Source organism: Rhineura floridana, chromosome 2, assembly GCF_030035675.1.
Source record: "Rhineura floridana isolate rRhiFlo1 chromosome 2, rRhiFlo1.hap2, whole genome shotgun sequence".
Taxonomy (NCBI): domain Eukaryota; kingdom Metazoa; phylum Chordata; class Lepidosauria; order Squamata; family Rhineuridae; genus Rhineura; species Rhineura floridana.
Window position 1 is genome coordinate 208601342 of NC_084481.1, and position 14269 is coordinate 208615610.

The 14269-nt window shown below is 42.5% G+C and overlaps 1 protein-coding gene across 6 annotated transcripts in view; it reads right to left on the bottom strand.

The window, feature by feature from the left end:
• Positions 1-14269, bottom strand: part of LOC133377636 (alpha-1-antitrypsin-like protein GS55-MS) — a 39184-nt gene that overhangs the window by 13350 nt on the left and 11565 nt on the right. For 2 of the 6 annotated variants that reach the window (XM_061612045.1, XM_061612049.1), the window contains exons 2-4: positions 6001-6075; positions 5110-5166; positions 2295-2939 (exon numbers count right to left, since the gene is read on the bottom strand). In XM_061612045.1, coding sequence (XP_061468029.1) covers positions 2295-2928 — 634 coding nt within the window. In that variant the 5' untranslated portion in view covers positions 2929-2939; positions 5110-5166; positions 6001-6075. Of the gene's footprint in view, positions 1-2294; positions 2940-5109; positions 5167-6000; positions 6076-10653; positions 10769-14269 lie in introns of those variants that run through there. The other 4 variants (XM_061612050.1, XM_061612047.1, XM_061612046.1 and 1 more) reach the window with 4 other exon arrangements.

Here is a 14269-nt window from a genome sequence, read left to right on the forward strand (position 1 = left end):
AGTAGGCTAGATTAAATGTTCCCTACCCAGGCTCCATCTTTTAGCTAAGATTTCTATCTTAATTTCCAATCCAAATGTTTTTGTATGAATTGTATGCGCCAAGCAACTGTGGTTGATGCTTAAAGTATCATAGTTAATGACATCACCTGGGCCCACCCCATGACATCACTCAGACCCGCCCCATGACATCACTTGGACCTGCCCCATGATGTTACTTGGACCCACCCTGTGACATCACTCAGGCATGCCCCATGACATCATTAATGTTCATTAATGACCTAGAATTAGGAGTGAGCAGTGAAGTGGCCAAGTTTGCTGACGATACTAAATTGTTCAGAGTTGTTAAAACAAAAAGGGATTGCGAAGAGCTCCAAAAAGACCTCTCCAAACTGAGTGAATGGGCGGAAAAATGGCAAATGCAATTCAATATAAACAAGTGTAAAATTATGCATATTGGAGCAAAAAATCTTCATTTCACATATACGCTCATGGGGTCTGAACTGGCGGTGACCGACCAGGAGAGACACCTTGGGTTGTAGTGGACAGCACGATGAAAATGTCGACCCAGTGTGCGGCAGCTGTGAAAAAGGCAAATTCCATGCTAGGGATAATTAGGAAAGGTTTTGAAAATAAAACAGCCGATATCATAATGCCATTGTATAAATCTATGGTGCGGCCACATTTGGAATACTGTGTACAGTTCTGGTCGCCTCATCTCAAAAAGGATATTCTAGAGTTGGAAAAGGTTCAGAAGAGGGCAACCAGAATGATCATGGGGATGGAGCGACTCCCTTATGAGGAAAGGTTTCAGCATTTGGGGCTTTTTAGTTTAGAGAAAAAGCGGGTCAGAGGAGACATGATAGAAGTGTATAAAATTATGCATGGCATTGAGAAAGTGGATAGAGAAAAGTTCTTCTCCCTCTCTCATAATACTAGAACTCGTGGACATTCAAAGAAGCTGAATGTTGGAAGATTCAGGACAGACAAAAGGAAGTACTTCTTTACTCAGCGCATAGTTAAACTATGGAATTTGCTCCCACAAGATGCAGTAATGGCCACCAGCTTGGACGGCTTTAAAAGAAGATTAGACAAATTCATGGAGGACAGGGCTATCAATGGCTACTAGCCATGATGGCTGTGCTCTGCCACCCTAGTCAGAGGCAGCATGCTTCTGAAAACCAGTTGCCGGAAGCCTCAGGAGGGGAGAGTGTTCTTGCACTCTGGTCCTGCTTGCGGGCTTCCCCCAGGCACCTGGTTGGCCACTGTGAGAACAGGATGCTGGACTAGATGGGCCACTGGCCTGATCCAGCAGGCTCTTCTTATGTTCTTATCACTCGGGCTCGCCCCCAAAATCTCAGGGTTTGGGATGCTTCTGACCAGGCAACCGTAACTGGTAAACTCCAGCCTGGATTACTGTAATGTGCTCTATGTGGGGGCTGTTCTTGTAGTTGGTCCAGAAGCTGCAGCTAGTGAAAAATTCTGTGGCGCGACTGCTCACTGCGGCAAGATATTGCCAACATGTTACCAACTGCTAGAATAATCACACTGGCTGCCCATTAGCTTCTGGGCCAAGTTCAAGGTGCTGGTTTTGGTGAACAAAGCCCTATACAGTTTGGGACCAGGATGACTGAAATATTGTCTTATCCTTTATATACCCAGTTGATCACTGTGTGCTGCAGGAGAGGGCCTGCTGCAGATACCATCGCATGAGGGATGTGTTCCATACAACATAGGAGGCAGGTCTTTAGTGTTGTGGCACCTATTTAAGTAGAGACCTTATCCTAGTCTGAGTCTGTTCTGCAATTGCTTCCCCCAGGCACCTGGTTGGCCACTGTGAGAACAGGATGCTGGACTAGATGGGCCTGATCCAGCAGGCTCTTCTTATGTTCTTAAGAAGGGCGGGACAGAATATTATTAATATTACTACTACTACTACTTCTGTGAGCCACTGAGGAAAGCTGCTGTTTTTGTGGCACCTTGTTGTGACGAAATACCTGTGTTTACAACTCAGCTCCTATTCCAGTACCCAAATACTGCATCTTATTATCAGGACAAAAGTACCAGCACTATATTAAATATGTCTTGATAATGTTGGAGAAGGTCATTTTCCCCCTTGATTTAGGAATCTTCTCTGTGATGAAGTCTCAGACGTTTGAGTTCATATGATAGGTCCAGACTAAAGCAGCAACAAATCTGTACCTGGAACCAACGCTTAAGGCTAGGCCTTAAATTGTAAACATTTGAGAAAAAGTAAAGGGAGGTTACAACAGGGTATAAAACAACATCTGACTTACCTTTCATGAAAATATAGTTTACAAGGACCATTACAACCTCTGGGTCAAAACCCTTAACAACTTCAACCAATTTTCCATGAGTTTTCTTTTCTATGTAGCTATTGATCTGGCTCTCAGCTTCTGTTGAATTCTTGAAGTTAGTAGGACAAACTTCTGTCTCATAAAAATGTTGGGCATCATCCAAGAACTTCTTTAGGGGTTTCATTCGGGCATCTGTGAACATGGCATTCCCAATGCTCAACTGGATTTCAGCAGTAGGGCTATTTAACAGATGGAGGAGATGATGGAATCCTTCATGTATTTCCTGCTCACTAATGTCAGTCTGGTTAAAGCCAAGTCCTGACAAAAGCTGACTCCGTGTGGTGGATCTAGCTCCCATTAACAACAAGGCCAAGGAAGTGGAAATGCTCAGAGGTGAGAAGAAAATGTTCGTATTAGCACCCTCTGAAGCAAGCTGGTGGAAGAATTTCATGGCAAACTCAGTATTGCCTGAGGCTATCTTTGAAGAGATGGGATCACTGTGATCTTCAGCAGAAGGATGGTCCTCATGGTGGTCGGGGACGTGGTGACAGTGGGCAAAAGCAAAGAGCCCAGCAAGAAGTAAGCTCAGGTAAAACTGAGGCATTGTGTTCATCTGGGAGGAACCTGTACGCAAAGAATGACATTTAAAATTTCTCATTACATTGATATGAGGAAGGATGTTTGTACTGTGTTTCTATCTGTCTCATATTAATACAGCAAACAATTTCTATTTGTTGCTTGAGTTGTTTCTTCTGTCTCCAGGCTTAATTGTACAGGTGGATTTATAGGGATTGTTCAGTGAAGGGTGCTGGCTTCCATTTGTTAGTTATTCATATCTTATATGCTTTTCCAGGACAATTTTGTTTAAAAAAATATTTTCTTTTAACAGAATATTACGAGCAATGTGATCTTTGCAAAAACCTCTATTCGTGAGTCAGAGTGCAAAGGGGTAGAACACAGCAAGGTTCTTTGCATCTTCATTCAGGTTTGAGTTTCTGTGGGAACAAGCGGTACAGCAAACCTCTTTCACATCTACCTGTAACTAGCAAGCTGCTGTTTGGCATTTCTCTTCTTTCTTTTAAAATAATGGTATTGGTTTTTTGCTAGAGGTAAAAAAGTATCAGACCTTTGCAGCAAAACACACCAAAGAGTCTTATGGCAGCTTAAGGACACAACATAATCCACCAATGTCTTCTTAGAAGCAAGTCCGATGAAATTCAGGTAACTGGGGTTAGGATTGCAGCCTTTTCTTAATGGCAGAAGCTTTACAGCAGTAATCTTCAATGTTTTCAGATTTTATTTCAAAATTATTGGACCTGTTAGTTTCTGAATAAATAATAGTTCTCACAAAAATCCATCAGTTTCTTTGTGTGCACCTTCCCTAACATACACAGACAACTTTCCTTACTATTGTTTTAGGATTGAGGGTTTGGTCTGGATGCTGTGTGTGTGTGTGCCCTCCTAGCCTGTCATTTTGTCTGTTTGGTTGATGAACCTGATTTTCATGTCTGAAGACATGAGGAAAGCAATGCATTGCCATAGAAACAAAGGTATCTCTCTCCCCCTCATCTGGTTGGGGCAGGATGTCGTATTTATGTTAGTCTGGGGTGAAGCTGGAAAGTCACAGAGAGGCTTCCTCACTCTCTGGATTGAATCCATAGCTCTGGGAAGCCTCCCTAGAAGCCAGATGGGGAAGCAAGTTCTGTTGGGGTGTTGATGCTGTGAGCCCCTCTATCTTGCATTCAGGTTGTATATATGTGTAAATAAACCCATATATCCTAAAGAGACCACAGCCTCCTAACCTTCATTCCAAGGAAATCAAACTGTGAGTAAGGACTGAAACCCCGGAAGTTTCTCACCACTCAGAGATTGGGGTGTGTGCAAAAATACTATGCATTTTTGTATATTATATTAGTAAGTCAAATCTTTGTTACGGTGCAAGACCAGCAATGTATATTATATTCAGGCCTGCACCAGCAGGTGGCCAGGTCAGAAACTGGCCAAGGGCCCCTGTGGCCTAGAAGGACCCCTCCACATGCTGGCAGGGTGAAGCTCCCCATCTGCAGTCTGTGCTAGCATTGAGTCATGGGGCAAATCACACCCAGCAACCTGATGCTGCTGCAGATTGCAGAGCAGGAGTCCACTCTCCCAGGCAACACTTGCCATGCAGGCAGTGCTGGCTTAAATAGGCTTGCCCACCCCACCTACCTCCTGCACCGCTGCATCAGGGTGCTGCACGCACATGCCTTCCATCACCCAAGATTTGTTTTCTTGCTTGAAAACAACATGGCACACAAGTGCAACAAGTGCAAGAAGGTGGTGCTGTTGCATGAAAAAGTGAGGGGTCTGGAAGGGCGGGAGGCCACACTAAAGAGTATAAGAGAAGACAAAGAGTTTGAAGATAGAACACTGGAACAACAGCAGCAAAGGGAAGTACAGGAGGTGGAAGAACATCAGCGAGTTGAAGCAGAAGAAAAGCCTGTTGTGGAGAATAACAATGAAGTGGAGGAAACTCCATGGAAAAGAGTGACAGTAGCAGAAGAGCTAGAAGGCACCCTTCACCGTCGGAACTATGGAAGTGCTTCCAGGCACTTGAGGATGAGATTAGAGGACAATCTGCAGGGGAAGAATTACAGGAGCCCCCCACAACAGCAAGAGAGAGGCTAAAGCTCAGTCAAGCAAAGGCAATGGAACCACACCCCACGACAAGAAGAAGAGAAGAGCAGTAGTGGTGAGAGACTCCCTGCTGCATGGGATTGAAACCCAAGTGTGCTGAGAAGATCCATGGACTCACCAGGTATGCTGTCTCCCTGCAGGACGGATTAGAGATGTGAAGTCTACTCCTGATGATCTAATGAAGGAGAAGACAAGGATGAAACTGTTGAAAAGCAAATTGCCAATGTGTTGAGGAAGCATGATATAGTAGTAATTGGGGACTTCAATTACCCCGATATCTGTTAGGACACAAATACTGCCAAACACAGTCCTTCCAAGAAATTCCTGACTTGTGTTGGACTTAACTTTCTCCTACAGAAAGTGGAGGAAGCAACCAGAGTTCCCCTCTATTTGACACTTGATTCTAACCAATAGAGAAGACTTGGTGGATGAAGTGGCAGTTATGGGATCTCTGGGGGAAAGTGACCATGCTATACTTGAGTCCTTTATCTTAAAGGAAGCAAAAGCTGAGAGTAGCCATATGCATATCCTGGAGTTCAGGAAAGCTGATTTTAATAAACTCAGAACAATGGTAAGTAAGGTTCCGTGGCAAGCAACCCTAATGAGAAAAGGAGTCCAAGATGGGTGGGAGTTTCTAAAAAAAAGGAAATTCTAAAGGCACAATGGCAAACAATTCCATCAAGGAAAAAGGGGGAAGACAGCAGAAGAAGTCAACGTGGCTTCACAAAAAGCTCAGAGGTGGCCTGAAAACAATAAAGGACACATACAGGAAGTGGAAAGAAGGAAAGAAGAGTACAGACAGGTAACACAGAATTGCAGAGATGGTGTCAGGAAGGCTAAAGCTGAGAATAAGCTGAGGTTAGTGAGAGATGTCAAAAGCAACAAAAAAGCTTTCTTCAGGTACATCCATAGTAAAAGACAGAGAAAAGAGATGGTAGTACAGCTACTCAGTGAGGATGGCAAAATGATAACAGATGACAAAGAAAAGGCAGAAATGTTTAGTTCCTACCTTGGCTCAGTCTTCTCCCACAAGAGGGTCTATAAGCCTCCTGGGAGACGTGAAGCAGAAGGGGCAGGATTGCAGCTGGAAATTGATAAACAAATGGTCAAGGAATACCTAATCACTCAGAATGAGTTCAAATAGGCAGGGCCTGACCAAGTGCATCCTAGAGTATTGAAGGAACTGGCTGAGGAACTCTCGGAACCACTGCCTATTAACTTTGTAAAATCGTGGAGGATGGGTTAAATGCCAGATGACTGGAGGAGGGCTATGTTAGAATAGGCAAACGTGCATGTTCCCTTTAAGGGATATTTGGGGAAATATCCCATGTACCTGTTTACCATGATGTAACTTCCTAATGGGTGGGATTAGTTACCTGGCTTCCTCCTCCTTTGTCCTGGAGATTCCTAAATAATCTCCATTACTGATCTTTTTACCTCTGGGGGTGGCCGCATGGCAGATGCTCTCCTCAGAGCATCACTATCAAAAACTAAGATGGACTAAGACTTCTACTCTTTCTTCCATCTAAGCTAGAGCCTATGTTTCTGATCATATGAAAGGTCGTCAGTAAATATTTGTTATCTTTTAACCTAATAAGGTTGTGTCTGCTGTTATTTGTGCCTAGGGAAAGGTGTGGACTGGTTTACATTCTCACTGTGCTGCTTGCATTTATATCTCTGCTAAGAAATAGGACCACGAAACTTAGTTCCTATTTCATTTTATAATTTTAAAATACCAAACAGGTTAATGTTATCCCTATCTTCAAAAAGGGCAAAAAGGAGGAAACTGGAAACTACTGACCAGTCAGTCTGATATCAATCCCTGGGAAAATGTTTGTTGTGAGCCAAGTAGAGACTTGGCGGGTAGATGAGGGCAAGACAGATGATGAGGGCTTGGACTGGAAACCTGGGGAGGACACACTGAGTGTTGCAACCCCTGTCTTTGACAGCTCAGTCCCCAGCTGCTTAGGACACGGAATAATGGTCTCAAGTCACAGGAAGCCAGATTTCGACTGAACATCAGGAAAGACTTACTAACTGTTAGAGCAGTACTACAATGGAACCAATTACCTAGGGACGTGGTACACTCTCCAAGACTGGAGGCATTCAAGAGCCAGCTGGATTGGCACCTGTCGGGTATGCTTTAATCTGGATTCCTGCATTGAGCAGGGTGTTGGACTCAATGGCCTTATAGCCCCCTTCCATGATTATGACTCTGTGAGTCTAAGATGGTGGTGGAGGTGTCCTTAAGGGATTGATGCCCTATCCGCCATCTTAACTGATGGCAGGTATGCCTTTGCAGCATGCTGATGTGGAAAATGGGAGATGGGGCAGGTGGGCTTATTTAAGTATGCTCTGTCTGCATTGAGAGGGGGTATTGGGCAGCAACCAAGTGCCCAGTCATACCTGGTGCCAGCCCTGGTTATATTCACAAATATATGAATTTTTATGCACACTTTCTCCTAATATATATATTTTTGTACTCATCATTTCTTTGGAGAACTGCATTACGTAAGTCAGAGAAGTGTGGATTTTGAAGTATAGCTGTGTTTCAGTCTGTGTATGGTTTTGGGAAATGCAAATTAAGTAAGTTTGGAAATATATTTCCCTCCCATCCCTAATCCTAGATGATGAGATGGCCAAATGATTGGCTCAGTGAACAGAATCACTTTAAACAGAAGGATGGGGGGAGGGCAGTGAAGGACTGAGGAGGACAACCAGGACTTTGCAAGCAGAAGAAATCCCAGCCTGGAGAAAAGGAAATCAATTTCATTTGCTCAACAGAAACACACACTGGCAGTTGGACTTGGCCCCATTTCTATTTTACAGGGAAACAAACAACTGGAAACGTTCCTTTCCTAGCTGTCCAAATCCGCCTGCTTCAGCCCAATGGAAATAGGAGGGAAGATATTGCATGGGGGGGGGTTTCTTTCATGTTTTTTATTTATTTATTTATTTATTGTACTTATATACCGCCCCATAGCTGAAGCTCTCTGGGTGGTTTACAGTAACTAAAAACATTAAAACAAGTATACAAATTTAAAAACACATCTTTTAAGAACAATTTAAAACACAATTTAAAAATTTAAAACAATATAAAACACATGCTAAAATGCCTGGGAGAAGAGGAAAGTCTTGACCTGGTGCCGAAAAGGTAACAGTGTTGGCACCAGGCACACCTCATCAGGAAGATCATTCCATAATTTGGGGGCCACCACTAAGAAGGCCCTCTCCCTTGTTACCAGACTCCCAGCTTCCCTTGCAGTAGGCACCCAGAGGAGCGCCTTTGTTCTTGAACGTAGCGTACGGGTGGGTTCGTATCAGGAGAGGCGTTCCATCCGGTATTGTGGTCTCAAGCCGTGTAAGGCTTTATAGGTTAAAACCAGCATCTTGAATTGAACTCGGAAACACACAGGCAGCCAATGCAAGCGGTTTTATATGTTTGGACCGTCTGGTCCCTGTTACCAATCTGGCTGTTGCATTTTGCACAAGCTGCAGTTTCCGAACCGTCTTCAAAGGCAGCCCCCACGTAGAGTGCATTGCAGTAATCTAATTTGGAGGTTACTAGAGCATGGACAACTGAAGCCAGGCTATCTCTGTCCAGATAGGAACATATTTGGGCCACCAACCGAAGTTGGTAGAAGGCACTCCGCGTCACCGAGGCTACCTGAGCCTCAAATGACAGAGATGGTTCTAGGAGAACCCCCAAGCTACGAACCTGCTCCTCAGGTGGAGTGCAACCCCATCCAGGACAGGTTGGACATTCACCATCTGGTCAGAAGAACGACCAACTAGCAGCATCTCGACTTCCGGTTTGACTCTCTTTCCGGTAAGATGTATTTCTTTGAGCTCCTGCTTACTCTGTTTTATTTTGTTATGTTTTAAACCTTTTTAGTAATTCCCTACTAAAGATTATTGGAGTGTAAAGATGTCTAAAGGGGACTTTTTATTGTATTTAAAATTTTACAATCCTTTGGCTCCTCTGGCTCCTCTCGCTTTTCGGAGCTCTGGATTCTAACCTCTGAGACAGTTTTATTGTTTTACAACTTTCAAGCTTCGTCAGCACTACCCTAAGAATTCCAACTCACCATTCCTGGTTTATGTGGAGATAGTAATTTGCGTAGCTATCTGTGCAGTAATTTGTGCATTCATGAACTGGATATATTTGAAGCTACTCCCTGAACTTTTATAGGGGTTGGTAAACTCTTATTTCTTCGTTTTTGTGCTGTGATGCTTCAAATGGTAATGACAAGGAGTAACTCACAGCTGCAGGGAGTTCTTTCAGAGGATGATCGTATGGCAAGAACTACACAATCTAAAATCACAAGCTTTTTTCCATCTGTGCATGACTCATCCCTTGCAACCCTGCAGTGCCCTTTAAGAGTTCAACCAAATACTCCGTCAATTAATTCACATGACTGGACGTTAGAACACCCGCTCTCGGTTAAATCCTCTATGAACCCTCCCACTGCCAAAAATCTTGCAGAGGAACTACAGGACGCTGGATTTAATAATTCACTGAACTTTTGTAATGAAACACCTCCCTCAACTTTTTAAACTATTGACTCCTTTTGTCTATCCAGGGGGCACACGACGTCATCCTCTGATAGGAAGGAGCAGTCTCTCCCAGCTCAGGACTTTGTACAGACAGAGCAGACATTGCTGCTAGATGAACTAAGACTTATTAAAACTTATATTTCGGAAACTAATCAATTACTCATCACATTGGTACAGGCGTTCCGATCTTTTACTTCTATACCCCAGGGAGATCAGAATGACTCCTCCAACTCTTCGGGAAAGTATAACCATAAGAAAAGATCCAGGAGAAACTCATCCATTTCAGTACACGTTAAGAAATCTAAAAACATCAAAAACCCCAAAATGGACTTCTCTAATAAGATGAATGATAAGCCCCTGTTTAAATTGCTGGACCCTCAAAAGCCGACGATCTCTGTAAAACAAACGCCCACGACAAACAGGAGAAATTGCTGTAACTTAAATTCCGTTTCTTCTCATGTGAATCTGAACACTCGGGCCTCCAACCCCCAGAATGATGAGGGAGAGACTATTGCCCTGTCCACGTGTGGCTTCCAGCCTCCTCCGAAGATATCCAATTATTATTCTAATTGTAATCTACTATCTCCGTCGAAACTAGTTCTGCAAACTGATAAACTGGCTATCTCTTATAAGTCTATAGTTAATGAGCGGTGTTACTCGATACCTAGTATCCCCTTTTTGGATGTCTGTATTGGTAAAGCCATGTGTGCCCCCAGATGTATCAGTTTTATAAGATCTATGAAAATTCTACATTTTACCCCCTACGAATGGCGTGTGATTATTACCTGCCGTTCCCGCGATGTAGCAAATCAAATTCTTCCCTCAAGGAATTCCCTGGGCAAAATGGGTTTCTCTGTGCAAAGATTTTATTTAGATTTGTCTCCTCCTACTCCTCTGGATATACCTTTTAGGCAACCCGTACATTGCAGTTTCTTATCTCCAGTTACCAAAACAAGTAATACTGTTTACTCACCGCCTGTGTGTGAGCGTATTTCCACACCAACTAACCATTATGAGAAGGGGGATTACTTACAATCTCCAGGGACATTATCTCAGGAATTGGAACCTGAGGAAACTCAGCTTGCGGAACTATACTCCTCATTACCTGAGTCCGAAAGAGTGTCGTTAATCAACAGGCCTCTACATTTGGTACTCGGACTTAGAACGTCATCTCCGGCCAAAATTACAGTAGAAACGTCGACCTCTACCAAAGCCTCAAAGTCAGAATGCCCTCAGCAAAACACTCTTGTTGGCTGTATAAGGAATCATAAAGTAAACACTCCTTTACAAGCAGGTGAGGAATGGGTCAGATCAAGATTCTTGTACCCTAATGAACTTGGATCTCCGTCAGGGAAAACGAAATCGTTAGCTCCCATAACTGACTATAATACAAAGCAGCTCCTTCGTATCAATAATGGTGCAATTTTCAGCGATGCTGCAGGTTCCTTAAACCAAATAATGGAACTAAATTGACAACTTCATGCAACTCTTAATTGCATAGCCCCTATTATTTCTACTTGTCTCCTTTCATCCCCAAAGGCTTTTAAGTCTGTCTCTACACCTAATCGGCTTTTACATTTACTTTCATGGAACATTGCAGGATGGAACGCTAACTCAACTGACCAAGAATAGATTACTTATCTTTCCAACTATGATATCATCCTTCTTCAAGAGACTTGGATTACCTACAAACCCTATTTAAACGGCTTTTCTACTGCATATCTCCCAGCGTTACCTCCAACGAAAGGCAGAGCAAAAGGGGGTATGGCAATTTCCCCCCCCCACCTCCTTGGATATTCAAATATCATATCTCCAACCCCTAGATTTCTTCATGATGGCAGCTCTAATATCCTTTGAGGCATTTTCTTTACTCCTTATTAATGTATATATGTCTCCCATGTCGCCGCGTATCTCCACAGAACACCATTGGGAGGAGTTAGATCAATACATATTAGATCTAGAAACGGCCCATCCTCATGCACATCTGATAATAATGGGTGACTTTAACGCAAGGATAGGTCCCAATAACAACGCTCGCCTCTAAATTATGGCGTGGTGAGGACTGTGACCACTCTGCTTTCCCTTTTCCCAGGAAATAGAAAGATTCAAAAATTAATACTGGAGGGATTTGTCTAGCACGTTTTGTAGCCTCTCACCATCTGACCATTTTAAATGCTCTTGAACAGGTTGATGACTATGTAGAATATACGTTTATATCCAAAATGGGAAGCAGTGTAATTAATTACGCGCTAATATCTCACAAAATACTGACCCTGATGGAAAAATTCGCTATCAGTACTAAACTAAATAGTGGTCACCTGCCCCTCTGTCTTTCATGCCGTATACCTGCGAGGTTTCATTTAACTTCCAATTTTAATCTCACAGTAAATCATTCTAATTCTCAATATAAGAGATTCGCTTGGACATCCTCATTAGCCTCTAGGATAGAAGTTTTTTTATAATCTCCAAAAGCTTTGATCACCAGAAGGCTTTTAATGAACTCAGACTCTTTAGATGCACTTTTTAATGTATATGCTTCTTTAATTTATATGTTTAACAATAAAATGAGTTTTGCGTTTGCCGACCCCAAGGCACGTAGGAATAGAGGCCCCAAATGGTTTGATAAAGAATGCTTATTGCTTAAACATCAGCTATTGCATGTTTATTTACAATATTGCCAACAACAACTGGTCCATCTCCCTCCAGTGTACTATTTAATTAAAAGAAGATACAAGGCAACTTTAGCTATTAAAAAGAACCTAGCAGAGAAAGAGGACTGGAATAGTCTCATTCGAGCGTTGAGGACCAAAAATTCAAAAAATTTTGGTCAATAATCTCGAATGCTTTTAGACCTTCACGACCAGTCATTTATAACATCTCTGCCCATACTTGGGAATGTTACTTTATGACCCTATATAATAACGACTGTTCTAAGGTCACTACTGCATTCCTTCCCCCAGAGCCCTCTTCGCTTACACCCTGGCTGCCCGTGAGTCCAATCGAAATTAAGAATTTGATCGCCGGGCTGAAAACAGGTAAAGCGCCTGGGCCAGACAACATTCCTCCTGAACTTCTAAAAAGTTTCCCAGACTGGTGGGCCCCGATACTTGCAAAATTTTTTACCAGACTTAACGAATCGGGTCTTTTCCTGGCATCTTGGCGAGAAGCAATAGTCATCCCCATTTTTAAAAAAGGGGATAGAGAGGATCCCTCTAACTACCGTCCTATCAGTCTTTTATCAGTAATCGCAAAACTATATGCGTCTTACTTGAAAGTAAAGCTCCAGAATTGGATGGTTGATCAAAATATTCTTGGTAAGGAACAGGCAGGATTTAGAAAAGGTTCATCTGTTTTAGATCACTGCCTTATTTTACAACATCTAGCGGAAAAGTACAGTAAACAGAAGGGCAATGGTTGATATGCCGCCTTTATTGATTTAAAGGCTGCATTCGACTCGATCCCCCGGGATATTTTGTGGTCTAAACTATCCAAAACTTCTATTGACAAAATACTTTTATTTTTGATGTACCACCTGCACCAGCAGACCTCCCTACGTGTCCGCTGTGGAAAAGAGGGTGGGTTAACCAATTCCATTCCCACGTCCACAGGGGTGAGACAGGGCTGTATACTTGCCCCTCTCCTTTTCAATTTATTTTTAAATGACCTGAACGAACGTTGCATTTCTCATGCTTTCCACACCCCCAAGATTGCGGATGAAAGATGTCCTTTGTTACTTATGCTGATGATGCTGTGATTCTCTCATTATCGAAGGTTGGCCTAAAACGTACACTAAGGGTGTTTATGTCCTATTGTACAGAGAACCATCTAATTATAAATTTTGATAAAATGAAAATTTTAGTGTTCTCCAAGCGAATAATCACCCCAGCTTGGATAGTCAATAAACATCCAATTGAACAAGTAACCCACTATAAATATCTTGGCATCACCTTCCACTCTTCAATGAATTGGTCTTTTCATATAAGAATGATGTTAAGGAGAATTAAGAATTCCCTAAACAGTCTGATTCGTTATTTTTACTATAAAGGGGGACAATTCATTCCTGCGGTCATCCAGATATTTAAAAATAAAATCGTTCCCCAAATTCTATATGGAGCTCCAATTTGGATCCACTCTATGGACCACACAGTTGAAGCAGTTCTTTCTTCTTTCTTACAACGCTTGATAGGTGTCCCCAGATGTGCGCCCTCAGTGGCGCTTAGATTAGAATGTGGGTTTAGTTCAATGTAAAGCCAAGCTTGGCTGGCGACTGTAAATTATTGGGTCAAAATATCAACTAATATTTCGTCTGGGCTTCTATTTTTATTTTGGAATGATAATTGGTCATCTAAATGGAACCATAAATTGGAAATGAAACTATTACAAATGGGTCTTTCGAAGGAATATTTACTATCTCATTCTCCAAGCGATGCTTTAGCTATAATACGCTCGCGAATTAAGGATATTGATTATCAAACTACAATCTCCCTAGCTTCTAAAACATATTCCCCATTGTATTTGAAATTAAACTTTCTCCCTGGAAAATTTAGTTCCTATTTAGGTTTGCTTACAATCCCCAAATTTCGCCTAGCATTTTCTAAAGCTAGGTTTAACTGCGGTTCTGGAAGGGAGGTTCAGGGGGGTTCCCTATGAGCAGCGTGTCTGCCCTTGTGGTGCTGGTATTGAAACCCTTCAGCACAGCTTTTTATCTTGCCCCTTGTATT